Below are 16,050 nucleotides of genomic sequence, written 5' to 3'. Positions count from 1 at the left end.
TTATTTCACGCAATTCTGAATTTATCTCGCAATTCTGATGTAAATGTAAATGTAAACTCGCAATTGTGAGATAAAAAGTCGCAATTATCTTTTAAAATGTTTTATTCTGTGGCGGAAACAAGCTTCCATATTAATCTGTTATGTTCTCAACTTCTCGTTCTCATATACCCTTGGGATGCTTTGAATCACTACTGAAGAAGTTCACATGCATGCTGGACACTTGATAATGCTTTTCCTTCACTATCCACTCCATATGATTAGTTTATTTACATTTATGCATTCAACACATTTCATCAGTTCATGCATTCCCTGTGAATCAAACCCATTGCTAACACTATCCTCTATTGTTTGAGCTACAGGGATGATAATCTAATGCTGTTAGATTTAGAAGTCTCTAGATCAAAATGTTTCACAATCATAACCATAAAAAATATATATATATTCAGCCACTGTAAGTGTGTCCAAACGTTTGACTGGTGGTATACCATGGTACTGAAAGAAAAACAAGGAATAGGCCTAACTCCAAAAAATACAGCGATATTGTCATAGCACATCCAATTTTTATTTATTTATTTTTGTGTAGATTTGATATGCTTCTTTTCTTGGTAACACTTTATTTTACAGTGTCCTTGTTACATATGTTACATGTACTTACCATAGTAATAACAGTAAATTATGCATAATTACATGCAACTAACCCAAATCCTAATCCTATAACCCTATAGTAAGTACATGTAGTTGCTTAATATTACTCAGTACTTAAATATATAATTACACTGTAACAATGACACCTTAAAATAAAGTGTAACCCTTTTCTTTTATTTGAAGTTTTAAAAAAGTTTAGAAAAAAAATAATTCTGCAGAATGGCAGAATTTTTTTTTCCTTTTTAAAATAAAAAACATTAATAATAAAACAAATGTTACAATCAACAGAGTTTCACATTATTACTTTTTCTTCTTTCTAAAGAAATTTTTAATAATAAAAAAAAATTAAAAATAATATTTCAGTCAACATTTTATGTTTCTCTGCTGGTTTATACATCTTGATGATGGGTAGAAAAAAGATGACAGTAAAATCAGATCCAAAGCACGCACATCCAAAGCAAAGCAATAATGTGTCTCAAATTGGGTGTTCAACAAGGAAATTAATAAAAAGGGGGGGGAAAGTCGGCACGTTGCCACCTGTGTGTGAGTCTACCATTACATTTTTCACATTTTTGAAGCCTTGGCGTGCTGACTTTTTTTCCTTTTTAAGAAAAAAGATGACACAATAGAAAACAATTTTTCTCCATATTTTACACGTAATATTTTTGTTTTTCACAGTATAAAAGTGTATTTTTTTTACACTTGAAAATATATAGCTGCCTTTAGGGGGTCCCTGATATTTTTTAGGCTCGGGGCATCAAAAAGTAATAAAAAAAAATAAAAAAACCCTAGATGATATTGCATTGTATTACTTTGAACCCAAACGTATTGCCTTATTATATCATCAGCATGATCACACCATATTAAGGCAAAGTCATGTTCTGAATTATATGTATGAGAAGTTAATGCATAAAACTCAAAACTGTCAAATAGCAGCAAAACATTCAGCTCCGATTTAACTCCAAAAAAAAAAAAAGTTAAATTATTGTAACTATTTATTAGTAACAGAAGTATTTGTACTGAATTTATGCTAATTTGAATTAAAGTCCCCCTGTAGTCAATCATTTTATCCCTTAAAACTCATCTTCGATCACCAAAATGACATATTTAAACGTTATTTCCTTGAATGCCTTAAAAAAGCTTGAATGTAACTCGACACCCTCGCCTCATTTAGTATGCGTGGTTCTATGAATATGCAAATGAGCCCCGCCTCCACTCACTCACTCAGCTCAGAGATCCACTCGTTGACGATCACACGTTGATCTGATTGGTTACAAGGTAGTTTGTGACGTCAGAAACACCAGCGATTTCAAAGCGTGTTTTTGAGACTGTCTTTGGTTCACTGCAGTTTTAAGGAGAAAATACTCAGCAATGGTGTCGACTTATGAATTTACACATGGTTTGTCTTAAAGCACATTAAAAACATCACATAGACACATAAACAACATTAAAAGCTTGATTTTAACCACAGGGGGACTTTAAATATGTGTAACGAGAATGCCAATTGTCAAGCAATGCAAAATAAATGTTTTAAAAATAGGCCTAATTTTCTTTATGCAAAGAATATAACAGAACAATTTTCTTGTTTTATTTATGAAGATATAATGCAGGCGAAATATAAAAGAAATTAATAGCAGACCACCACAAGGGTAAATTAAACTTTTTATTGAGACCATTTTGCTGAGAAATGACTGGGATATGTCTGGATGAGAGTCCACATATGCAAAATCTCTGTTAAAAAGACATTGAATCACTGGAGAGCAAGAGAACCCATGCTGTAATACTGACACTCAATTCACACAGAAGTCAGGTCAGGTGCATCGTCACCATCTCAATAAAAATATGAAAATGTTTTTTTCAACTTTTTTTGTGCATGATTTGCTTCTTTAACAATATAAAAACGTATAATACTGATTGCAAAACGTTGATTTTAATTTACAAAACAAATAACTGTAATAACAATTACCATCCATAATAATAATAATAATAATAATAACAATAACAATAATTATATAAAAAAGAAAAAAGAAAAAAAAAGAAATAAACCAGTCAAAGCCGCATCATATTCACTAACACAAACAGCGAGCCTTTTTGTCTTTTTGTTGAAATACCATTTTGGTATAATCTCTTTTTTTTTTTTTTATCTGACATGCCTTGCGCAGGTCTAAGATCAGTCTGCATATATAAACGGTCCTTTACAGTGTCGGTGGAAGCATAAGGATTATATGCTCTCTGCACGGGAAATAAAACAGTAGGCAGTTTGAGGCTTCGTGGAATGTGCACTTCCTAACCCAGACTGTCCTTTTCACTGTTTTCAAGAGTTATAAATACTCCAAATACTCCTTTATCAAGAGAATCTCAACATTTAGACGAAGGGAAGAACCGTCCCGGCGAGAGGAACTTGTACCCGTTCCCCGTAGGCAGTCGGATCGAATGCGAACCGGGACTGGAACCGGTGGAAGCCGTCGGAGAAGGCGCGACTCTCTTCGGGTCGATTTTGCGGTGACCGTTTGGTGGATTTCTGTGATCGAGCGCCACATCCTGACCGGACGAATCCTGACCCGTCACTCCATGCCGAGGCGAGAGGTTTAAAAGACCCAGGACGTCTCGTTTAGCGGTGCTCAGTTTCCCGCCGCGGAGCACCCGCATCGGTCCCGAGTGCTGCTGTTGGGTCGCGTTGGCCCAGAAGGTCTTGAGATTGTGGATCGCTTGGACTTTCTCGTCAATGGCAGCGAGTTTGAGTCGGTCGATATCCGGGGCGTCCGCCGGACTGGAGCGAGTCGAACCCGTCGAGGAGTAGGACAGCGCCGGAGAGGGAGCGCTCCCGGCGGGCGACTGGTGTCCCGAGCTGGGCGAGACATTACTGGGCGAGCGAGAGATGTGTCCGCTATACGGCGAGCTGGGATACTTGAGTTTAAACTGCGCGTGACTCTCGGAAGTAGGCGACGGTTGACTGCCTTCCTTCAGGGACGTTTCGGAAGTGGCAGGGCTGTTGTATCCCGAGCTGATCTTCTGAAGGGAGGAGGTACGGGAAGGCGGTTTGGGGCGGGTCGCGAGCGGAGACGATTGAGCCTTGATGCTAGCTCTGCTACTAGGCCGACTGAACGCGCTCGTCTCCGAGGAACGGAAAGCAGAGCCTCCGGTTGGAGTCGGAGGACCTCCGCTGCTCATCCCGTCACCCAGCGGGACGCTTCTCTGCAAAGTCTCGACGGCCCGCATGTGGCTTTGCGTCTCTTCAAGGATCTTCTGTGCGAGTTCCTGCGGATCCAACGGCGCTCCGGACGTACGCTCCTCTTGGGATTTCACAGTGCTGTCCGTCTCCGTGCTCGACTGATCGGACTCGCCCGTGTCGGAGCTGCTCACCTTCCCGACCTTCTGGAACGGGGAGTTGGGACTGGGAACAAGGGTGGTTTTAACAGGGGATGTCGGGGTGCTTACGCTTCCCCTGGAGGACACGGATACCGCGTAACCCCTGCCGGCTCCGCCTCGCGCCGCGCCCCGATGGTTCCTGTGGTTCGCGGGACGAGGAAGCGTATCACATTGGCTTCCCAACGGCTCACTGCTGATTATACTGTACCCCTCATACTCCTCGTCTTCATGTCCTCCTACGGCTCCATGAGGGGACGAGCGACTGCGTGGCACTGCCGTGTGCCTGTGGGACGCGAAAATCCCAGCTCCGCCCCGATGCCGCTCTAGTTCCTGCTGTCGCGAGCGCTGGCTGATAAACTCGGACGCTCCCTCGGGACGGGACAGAAAGCTCATGGAGGAGGCGATGGAGCTCAGGCTGTAGACGGAGATGGCGTCTGATGCCAGGCTGTCGGGGCACGGAGGGGAGAAGGGAGGGTTGGGGTATCCCATGGGCAGCTGGTGGGACACGGACTGTGCCGAGGCCAGCGACTCCAGAGATGAGGAACTGTCCAGACTCAGACGCTTCGGAAGCTCGGTAGAGTCTGAAGGAAACATTAAAGCATTTAAAGTAAGAGTTATTAAGAAGTCAGATGTTGGAACATGACATTTGATATCTGTATTTTTAATGGAATTATCCAATTAACCCAAAAATGATCCCATGATTCACTCACCCTCAAGCCATCCTAGGTGTACGTGACGTTCTTCTTTCAGCCAGACACAATCAGAGTTATATTAAATCATATCCTGGCTCCTCCCAGCTTTGTAAATTACATTGAATAGAGTTTTTGAAGCTCCAATAAGTGCATACGACACTAGTGGGTGAATAACTGCTTTCTAAAGCGATGTGTTTTTGTAAGAGAAATATCCATATTTAAAACTTTATAAACTATAACCACCGGCTTCTGGCAACAGCCGTACATGTTCACGAGAGAGTCGAGTTCCGACGGAAGAGTGACCTCTGACCTGACCCAGCTCTTCTTCTCTTCTATCCAAATCCTCCAACAATTTTCTTTAAAACTGTTCGTTTTAGACTTCTAATTTGTGACCGACGTTTGGTTTTGCTCTATCCTCTGCGCTTCCGTGTTCATCAATTATCACATAAGCTTACGCTACGCCTACATCATACATCTTATGTCATGCGTGGGGTCAGAGGTCACTCTTCCGCTGGAACTAGACTCGCATATGGCCTGAGGTACCATTCATTCCCATTATAAAGCTGGGAAGAGCCAGGATACTTTTTATTATAACTCCGATTGTGTTTGGCTGAAAGAAAAAAGTCATACTGTATACACCTAGAATGGCTTGAGGCTGAGTAAATTATGGGATAATTTTCATTTTTACGTGAACTATTCCTTTAAGAGTGTAAATATTTATAAATTTTATTGGCAATAAAAATATTAATAGTGATTATTTATATAATTATTTTTATCTCATGAAAGACTATTATAATATAATATTATTAATATTATACATTATATAATTAAAATAGTACATTTTACCAATATTGTGTGTGTGTGTGTGTATATATATATATATATATAATTATATTTCAGAGTACAAAAAATTTAAATATATATATATATATATATAAAAAAAAAAAAAATATATATATATATATATATATATATATATATTATAATATATACTCAGAAATATAATTTTATGTTTTGTATACATAACTATTTGTGATTACATTTAAGGATGTATAGATATAGATATGTTGTAAGTGGTAAAAAGAGTAGTCGTGAATATTTATGTAATTAGATTAATGTTATGAACGAATTCATTTCAAAATATTAAATCAATAAATGGAAAAAAGAAAAATGTATGAAAATATGAGCTAGTATTATTTAAAAATATATAGCATATTTGTATTAGTATTGCAACAGATATATGATATATGAACAGATATGATGAAAATATAGATTTTTTTTATACCCATTTAAAAAAATTAATGAATGTGTAATACATATACACCATGCACACACATGGATGGATGGATGGATAGATCTAATGCTAATACTAATACAAACTTTACTAATTAAATTGGTAAATGTTTGTTGATGAGACGAACGAACACTGTGAGGGTGAAGTGACACTCACCAAACAGCGCCAGCAGCGACTGCAGGGCAAAGTGCATGGTGCGACGGTTGGCCTGTTTACCCGTCTTCAACACCACCTCCTCCTGACCCACCTCACACAGGTCAAACCCTGAGAGAGAGAGAGAGAGAGAGGGAGAGGGAGGGAGAGGAGAGAGAGAGAGAGAGGAGAGAGAGAGGAGAGAGAGAGAGAGAGAGAGAGAGAGAGAGAGAGAGAGAGAGAGAGAGAGAGAGAGAGACTTTATTAAAACAAAACTTTATTAAAACAAAAGAGAGCAAAAGCAATAAGGGTCTTCTACATGATTAAAAATAATATTCGACATGAAATTCCTATTCAAACCTGCATGGCTAAAATTCTTAAAAGCAATAATTGAACCAATTGCTCTGTATGGCAGCGAGATATGGGGACCACTAAAAACCCAAGATTTTTGAGAGAGAGAGTTAGTTAGTGCTGGTGTCCTGGATCTTCCCTTACCCAGAGCGGCGAGGAACTCGTGACAGCCGGGGAGTCTCCAGAGCTGCACACTGATGGACACCTGAATGGGAGCGAGAGAGAAATCCTGCTCCTTCTCTCCAGACTGAAGCTGCACCAACACCTGATGGAGCTGCGGGAAAACAGACACCAATCTCACGTCTAATGACGTCCAATATACAAGAGCACTATCTGATTAGTATCAGTAGTGTGTTAGTGTAAAGTTAGTTATTGAAGAACTTACCATTCCCACTACATTTTTAACAGCCTTTAGTGGAAAAAGTTTAGGAAAAGAGAAGGAAAGAAGAGTGTTAAAAAGCAAACACGAGCATCTCAATAACAGCAGTGTAGTTACAGTACGTGCACGAGCGCGGGACAGTAAAGCAGAGTGTCTGATCTGTGTGACGCCTCACCCGGTTGATGAGCTGTTCTCCGGTTTCTGACGCCGTGATCAGTTTACACAACGCCTGCAGAGCTGGAGGAGGCAAACCTGTGCACACGAACGACGAAGAAGTCACGTCAAACTATTCTAATCACAAACAAGTGAGAATTTACACATTTACACAACCCTAGTCTGACTTATTTGGACATTGCACATTGCAAACAAAGATAAAGACACTGCTTTAAAGTTGGATTTAATTCTGCATTATTGGTCAATATTTTCCTATTTATCACTGTAATGCTGCCTTGAAACAATCTGTATTGTCTAAAGCACTATAGAAACAAAGTAGGGCTGTGCAACGATTAATCGCATCCAAAATAAATGTTTGTGTTTACATAATATACGTGTGTGTACTGTGCATAATTATTTTGTATATATAAACACATATGCATGTATATATGTAAGAAATATGTGTTATTTATACATAAAATATTTATATTTATGTATTATATAAATATATACAGTATATACATGCACTTATTTCTTAAATATATACATGCATGTGTGTGTGTATTTATATATACAAATTAATTATACACAGTACACACACGTATATTATGTAAACACAAACATTTATCTTGGATGCGATTAATGGATGAGTTTGTGTTTACATAATGCAGTATATGTGTGTGTACGGTGTATAATTATTTTGTATATATAAATACACACATATGAATGTATATATTTAAGAAAAATGTGTATATATACATTAAATATTTAAAGTATATTTATATATAATATATATATTAACATGCAATTAATCGTGATTCATCGTTGCACAGCCCTAAAATAAAGATGAAGTTTGTTTGTTTTTTGCCCTTTTTGTGAGTGCAATATGCATCAGTCCAAAGAGCGTTCGGTGTGATCTGATTTTCCCTCACACACTTGCTGTGCGCTATAGAGAAGGCCAGTGTGTGTTACCCAGCAGGGACTGTAGTGTGGTGCTGCACTGCTGCAGTCGGTCTCCCGGGTCAGCGGTGGGGAAGAAGACCGCAGCGGGGAGTCCCGTTCCAGCCGAGTCCAGTCTGAAGCCCACCGCCGTCAGGAGAGCCTGCCAGCCCGGGACGCCACACACCTTATTCTCAACGCTCTGCTGAGACGTGTACATGGAGTTCCTCTGGCCGTTCTGGATGCGCTGGAGAGACTTCTCCACCTGAGGGAGACACACACACACACACACACACAGTTCAGCTGTCTGTACAACACCAGGTCAGATGCATCCAATTATTTACTATTACTACTATTTTGGCATTTTCCATTGAAAATGAAAAAGAAGCCTATGAAAAAACAAGTAGTGACATACACAAATCTAACTGGATTATTACAATTAATGGCAAAAATTAATGTAAACTGATATTTCCAACTGAAACACTACAGCAAAAGATATAAATAACTGACTTAAAACCATTTCTTTGGGGTGAAAATACTAGCGTGCCTAAGACTTTTATATATAAATATATAAAAAAAATATATTTATAAATATATAAATAAATAAATAAATAAATATATATATATATATATATATATATATATATATATATATATATATATATATATATATATATATATATATATATAAACTAGTGCTGTCAATCGAGCAATTATCAATCGAGCTGTCAATTATTAAAAGCACATAAAATGTACTATATATTTCAGTTACAATAATTAAAATAATAGTAATTAAAAACAACTGAAATATATACAAATAATATAGAAAATATATTTAACTACACACAATTATATACTACTTAATGGATATAATTCTTGCATTTAACACTTAATTCACATTGATCAAAATAAATAATTGAAATAATAAATAACACACAGATAGACAGATAGATAGATAGATAGATAGATAGATAGATAGATAGATAGATAGATAGATGGGATATAAATATAGTATATACTGTATATTTATTCTTAATAAGTGTGTGTTGTGGTAAAGATGGTGTCTGTTTCTCACCAGGTGAAGCAGAACCCTCAGGGCATCTCTGGCTTTGTCCGGATACTGCAGGATCTCAGCCAGAGCCTGACCAATCAGAGATGACGGGCTGTTCAGTTTCACGTCACAGCCAATCAGCATAAAGCCTGCGGACGAGCAAACAAACCTTAAACCGTGCAGCATATACTCAACACTGCCTAAAAACAGCAGTAGTGTGCTACACAACATCACTGTGCCTGTAGAGTTTCAGTCCACACCACACAGATTCACCACAGTATGATTTGCAAGTGATTTTTGCAAATGTCGTATGTTTAATGCATACAGGACATTTGTATACTGTGCACAATGCACACTGATCTCAATGCTGTGTGAAGTGACTCATATTTATATATTTTCTCTGTATAGGTTATTAAGCTAACCATCTGAATTAATCATTGAAATCAAGCACAAATAGATCAAGTTGTTGCTGAAAGATTTTCCATAAATTGCTTCAGTGATGAAGAATCAGATGTTTTGAGTTACCCTGTGAAGTTGAGTGAAGCGTTTACTCAAGTTTGGGCAGACATTGAGGCAAAGAAACCTTAATAACTTGGCACTGGGAACGTACCGGCCCAGTTGGAGGGGTGTGAGAACTGTTTGCTGCTCTGCACGGTCTTCATGGCGTCTGCGAGGGCAGCGCTGGCTTTGGTGCCGTTGAGGAGAGCGCTGTAGAACGAGTGGATGAACATCTTGGAGGCTGCGACGGGAACCGGCCACAGAGACACCAGCACACACTGAGCTCCAGCGGCCAGGAACGCTCGCGTCAGTCCCACCACCCCGTCGGCCGTCACTTTACTGTCCGACTCCTGGTACGAGCTGCGCGAGGGCAATGAACACGCATCATGAGGGAATAATTCACTGCTATTATCTTAAATACACTGTGAAACTGCTGTGATGTGGCAGCAGTTGAAGCGTGTTTTTATATATATATATATATATTGTATAGTATAGTATATTCACACACACACACACACATACACATATATATATATATATATATACCGTATTTTCCGGACTGTAAGTCGCACTTTTTTTCATAGTTTGGCTGGTCCTGCGACTTATAGTCAGGTGCGACTTATATATCAAAATTAATTCAGACTGAGATGAAAACATTACCGTCTACAGCCGCGAGAGGGCGCTCTATGGCGGAGTTGTTCAGAAGCGACACCAAGGATGAAGAAAATTCAATGGATTCAGTGATGTGGAATGAGATCACGGGAGCTTGTGAACTTGTTTACTGGTAACTTGCTTGTTGGACTCACTGGCTTATGTTAATTTAGCCTATTCAGCCTCCCAGGTATATGTTCTTTATGCTATTGTGTAGCTGAATAACTGTTAGTGTGTTGTGTTAACACACCGGACACATACTCAGCCTGTTGTTCTGTGTGCTACTGTGTAGTTGAATAACTTGCCTTTCCAGATTAAATGTCTGTTCTTGGTCTTGGATTTTGTGAAATAAATTTCTAAATAAATGCGACTTATAGTCCAGTGCGACTTATATATGTTTTTTTCCTCTTCATGACGCATTTTTTGACTGATGCGACTTATACTCCGGAGCGACTTATAGTCCAGAAAATACGGTATATATATATATTTCAAAAATTTCATAACGGTGCATCCCTAGTTCTATCCACAAACTCTATCCATAAACTATATATATATATATAGAACTAGGGATGCACCGATATGAAAATTTTGGCCGATACCGATAACCGATAATTCTTTATATTTGAAAGCCGATAACCGATATATTAGCCGATAAATCTAAATCCAAATTTTTATTTAATATTTGAGAGCCTGATTACAAAAACAAAAGTCTCACCATTAAAAGCCATGTCCCAAACGCACAATTATGATGTTCTCATTATAATTTTATGTAGCCGATATGACAGACTTGCGCTGCACATGTTGCACTGAACTGTATTTTCCTTTTTGAAGTGATTCCAATCATATTTCAAACAACTCAAAACCACCATGTTGAAGAGTCTCAGCTGAAGGAAATAATCCATTATTTATCGGCTTTAATATATCGGACCGTTACCGATATATCGTGCATCCCTAGACAGAACCCCATTGAAAGCCACATGACGTGTCTCAGCAGTGTATAAGCGTCTACTGACCCGAGCACCACTAGTTTAGTGGGCAGCCTGAGATCGAGGATATCGGCGGCGGTGAGCAGGAACTCCTGCAGCGGAGGGCTGTCACAGATGCTTTCGGCATCGCTGGCGTCGTCTGGCACACGCAGACTCTCCGGGATGGTGTAGTTCGACTTCACTGCGCTCTCTCCAGCTCCCGCTCCTCCTCCAGAAGCCCCCGATGCTGACGGTCCAGAGTTTGAGTCCTGGCAGGGTGTGAGGACCAGGGCCGCCAGCTTCCAGGAGATGTGTGTGGCGAAGTGTGCGCACTCGGCCTGGGTGAGGGCGCTCATGACCCGCTCCTTGGTGGCGGCGGGACCGGCCAGCGGTTGGCAGCCCAGCTGATCGGCCACCATGTGCGCCTCCTCCTCGGCGCTGGGCATCGGACCCCACAGCCAGCGGTCCATCACTGACGGGGGCAGGCGAGGGTTCCCCACCACCGCAGCCATCGAGCTTCCTCCATTACACAGGACAGGACCCGTCCGCCGAGGGTGAACCTGAGGAACATGACGACTTACTGATCAAAAACAGCCTGGATTTACTGAATATTAAAGTCAAAAATGTTTTTATTGTATTTAATATAAATGATTTATCTGTGCATATTATTTGTTGAAATTCTTTAATCAAAATATCTTCCCCTCCCTCTTGCAGCATCTCTTCTCTTCTCTGATGATGAGGGCGGGGCAACCTGTCACTCACACGAGATCCACCAATGGCAAACCACAACCATCCAATCAATTCCCCACAGACGCAATCAAGCCCCGCCCACATTTGTTCTTGTTCCAGAAGCGTTTCACTCGGATATACGTCACAATAGAGAAGAAATGACAATCTCTACTTCCGCTTCATGCCAGCTTTAATGTATGACATGTTGCTCTTGCTGATTTATAAAAGCATGAAGGCACTCAAAGCTGTAAACAACATTGATTTTACCATGGTAAAGGGTGTTTTTGACATTCCCTCTTACGTCATACCAAACAACGAATCAATCAAACAATCTATCTATCTATCTATCTATCTATCTATCTATCTATCTATCTATCTATCTATCTATCTATCTATCTATCTATCATCAATTGTCTATCTATCTATCTATCTATCTATCTATCTATCATAAATTGTCTATCTATCTATCTATCTATCTATCTATCTATCTATCATCAATTATCTATCTATCTATCTATCTATCTATCTATCTATCTATCTATCATCAATTGTCTATCTATCTATCTATCTATCTATCTATCTATCTATCATCAATTGTCTATCTATCTATCTATCTATCTATCTATCTATCTATCTATCTATCATCAATTGTCTATCTATCTATCTATCTATCTATCTATCTATCTATCTATCTATCATAAATTGTCTATCTATCTATCTATCTATCTATCTATCTATCTATCTATCTATCTATCTATCTATCTATCTATCTATCATCAATTGTCTATCTATCTATCTATCTATCTATCTATCTATCTATCATCAATTGTCTATCTATCTATCTATCTATCTATCTATCTATCTATCTATCTATCTATCATCAATTGTCTATCTATCTATCTATCTATCTATCTATCTATCTATCTATCTATCTATCTATTTATCTATCTATCTATCTATCTATCTATCTATCTATCTATCTATCTATCTATCTATCTATCTATCTATCATCAATTGTCTATCTATCTATCTATCTATCTATCTATCTATCTATCTATCTATCTATCTATCTATCATCAATTGTCTATCTATCTATCTATCTATCTATCATAAATTGTCTATCTATCTATCTATCTATCTATCTATCTATCATCAATTGTCTATCTATCTATCTATCTATCATCAATTATCTATCTATCTATCTATCTATCTATCTATCTATCTATCTATCTATCATCAATTGTCTATCTATCTATCTATCTATCTATCTATCTATCTATCTATCTATTGTCTAAAAAATGACAAAAGCACATAACAAAAGTACTGACTGAAATATAAATTAAAGATGAAAATATAAAAATAAAAGCTAATTAAAAATATAAAAAAACAGCTGTAGATGAGCTCTAGTGAAATAACACAGGTGTGTGTGTGTGTGTCAGAAGTGTGCTAACTTTAGCTGTGGTCCCCAGACTGCCGATGGACGGCACAGCGATGAGACTGAAGCGCTCGTACAGATACTCGTTAGACGAGCTTCCCTTCAGAAGAGCGAACGGGATGAGGTACAGCTCGCCCTCCAGAACCAGAACCAGCTGCCGGTGTCTGCCGACGGGCCCGCTGGAGTGCATCAGACCCTGCCGGGGAAAACAACCACCAGAAATCAGCAAACTATCATTCATGGCTCCAAAATCAGATTGGATGAGCCACATTTTAATTAAAATAACCACCAGGCATTAATTTAAACATTTAATCAATGCATCAAGTTGCAACGATTCATTAAAACAGTTAATGAACTATATCCCTTGGTGGAGAACTTATTAATTGTGATTATTATCACCAGGGGGTAACGCATTACAAGTAACAAGCATTACATAATCAGATTACTGTACAAAAAGTCAATAAAAAGTTGTACAGTAGGTAATATAACCTATAATGTTAGAGATCTTTTGTTTGGCATACATCGTTCTAGAGGTCAGGAAATATTCAAAGTGCTCAGGATATAATAATATTCTAAATATGTGTGTTAAATATGCTATGTTGATGCATTAAACACTTGCAAAAGAGAACTTCTGATTAAAAACATCCGCAAGGCCTGGGAGAGTAACATAACGCATTCCTTTACACAAAAGTAACGTAATTAGCTACTTTTTTCAAGTCCCCCTGTGGTGAAAATCCAGCTTTTAATGTTGTTTATGTGTCTATGTGGTATTTTTAATGTGCTTTAAGACAAACCATGTGTAAATTCATAAGTCGACACCATTGCTGAGTATTTTCTCCTTAAAACTGCAGTGAACCAAAGACAGTCTCAAAAACACGCTTTGAAATCGCTGGTGTTTCTGACGTCACAAACTGCCTTGTAACCAATCAGATCAACGTGTGATCGTCAACCAGTGGATCTCTGAGCTGAGTGAGTGAGTGGAGGCGGGGCTCATTTGCATATTCATAGAACTGTGCATACCAAATGAGGCAAGGGTGTCGAGTTACATTCAAGCTTTTTAAAAAAAAAAAATCAAGGAAAAAACTTTTAAATATGTAATTTTGGTGATCAAAGATGAGTTTTAAGGGAATAAAATGATTGACTAAAGAAGGACTTTAAGAAGAAATGGAATATTGTAACGCATTGCTTTTAAAAGGAACCTTCCCTAACATTGATCACTACTAATAACTTGTTATTTGTTGCAGATTGGAGGAGTGAGGCCGTCTTACCCCCTCCATCGGGGCGATGAGCAGGTCGTAGAGGGCTCGTAACGGGGGTTTGCTGAGCGCACTGGCGCGCCGGGGCAGAGACGAGGAGCCTTCCTTCACCGGAGACACGGTGTTACTGAAGAGACTCGTCATACTCTGACAACTCCTGAAAACACACAACAAAACACACTCGTCACCTTTAAAACTGCAGCAAATCTGCTGTCTAGTTACAACTCAGACTTCATTTCGCAGCTTTAATTCAGTTTTGTGTAAAAAAAAAAAAAAAAAAAAAAAAAATCTGATGGAATAATGAGTCAAGAATGTGATGTTAACTTAAATGTAATGGTTGATATTGCTCCCAGTTCAGCCGTCAACCTGGAAATACTGGTAATTAGCATACTGCACACTAGATGGCACTGTACACCTAAAATACAGCTCATGTGTTTACGGTCATGTTCCTGAAAGCAGGACATCATGGGTCAAGACTGAACTAAAAATACAATTAAATAAAAAGAGCAGTTTTATTGTAAACATCACTGTGAACCTCTTAGAAGAAAGATAGAATTACAGCTGTACAGATAATAATAATAACAATAATAATAATGTTATATTGAATCCTTATGACAAATAATACAAATTATTAAAATACTTAAGAATAATTAAAAGAGTCATTATTCATACTAATGGTAAATAATAATAATAATAATAAAATAAATAATAATTTAAAAAATATTATATTGTATACTTATGACAGATATTATAATAATAATTATTAGAATAATTAATAGCATTATATTGACAATAATGACAACAAATAATATTTATTATAATAATATTAATAATAACAACAACTAACAGTGTTATGCATAAAACATTTAAATAATAATTAGAATAATTGAGAACAATCAATAATGTTATATTGTATATTACTATACATTACTAATACTATTACTAATATTATATTACTATGTAAATATTATTATTATTATCAGAACAATTAAGAATAATTAAGTGTTATATACATAATAGTATAAATAATAATAGTGTTATACTGTACACTAACGACAAATAATAATAATTATTATTATAAACAAATAATAATAATGAAACAATAATGATAATAATTAAGAATACTTAATGTTAAATTGTATACTAATGACAAATAATAATATTTATTATTACAATAATTAAGAATAATGAATAGTGTTATATTGTATAATATCGACAAATAATAGTAATAAAATAACTACAACAATTAATAGTTATAGTGTATGTTAATGACAAATTATATTATAAAATATGATATTAAATTATTAAATATTATAACATAATATTAATAACAGCAATAAACAATAATTAAAATAATCAATAATATTATATTGTATACTAATGGCAAATATAACAATAATAATTATTAGAAAAATTAAGAATAATTAAGACTGTCATATACATATATTATATAATAGCGTTATACTGTATACTACTACTACTAATAATAATAATAATATATTCTTGGCAGA

The 16,050-nt window shown here is 37.3% G+C and overlaps 1 protein-coding gene across 3 annotated transcripts in view; it reads right to left on the bottom strand.

Moving 5' to 3' along the window:
* Positions 1 to 2,295: 2,295 nt before the first annotated feature.
* ttc28 (tetratricopeptide repeat domain 28) overlaps positions 2,296 to 16,050 on the bottom strand; it is a 301,508-nt gene continuing 287,753 nt past the window's right edge. For 2 of the 3 annotated variants that reach the window (XM_084105072.1, XM_084105074.1), the window contains 11 exons: positions 14,552 to 14,696; positions 13,300 to 13,479; positions 11,168 to 11,679; positions 9,616 to 9,863; positions 9,030 to 9,154; positions 7,988 to 8,219; positions 7,038 to 7,114; positions 6,869 to 6,892; positions 6,628 to 6,757; positions 6,157 to 6,264; positions 2,296 to 4,595 (listed from right to left, as the gene is read on the bottom strand). In XM_084105072.1, the coding sequence (XP_083961198.1) occupies positions 3,004 to 4,595; positions 6,157 to 6,264; positions 6,628 to 6,757; positions 6,869 to 6,892; positions 7,038 to 7,114; positions 7,988 to 8,219; positions 9,030 to 9,154; positions 9,616 to 9,863; positions 11,168 to 11,679; positions 13,300 to 13,479; positions 14,552 to 14,696 (3,373 nt within the window). In that variant the 3' untranslated portion in view covers positions 2,296 to 3,003. The remainder of the gene's footprint in view (positions 4,596 to 6,156; positions 6,265 to 6,627; positions 6,758 to 6,868; positions 6,893 to 7,037; positions 7,115 to 7,987; positions 8,220 to 9,029; positions 9,155 to 9,615; positions 9,864 to 11,167; positions 11,680 to 13,299; positions 13,480 to 14,551; positions 14,697 to 16,050) is intronic. The other variant, XM_084105073.1, reaches the window with a different exon arrangement.

Source organism: Abramis brama (genome assembly GCF_963993115.1).
Source record: "Abramis brama genome assembly, chromosome: 25".
NCBI lineage: Eukaryota > Metazoa > Chordata > Actinopteri > Cypriniformes > Leuciscidae > Abramis > Abramis brama.
Note: the sequence above shows the minus strand (reverse complement) of the source record. Positions and strands in the feature narration are given on the sequence as shown.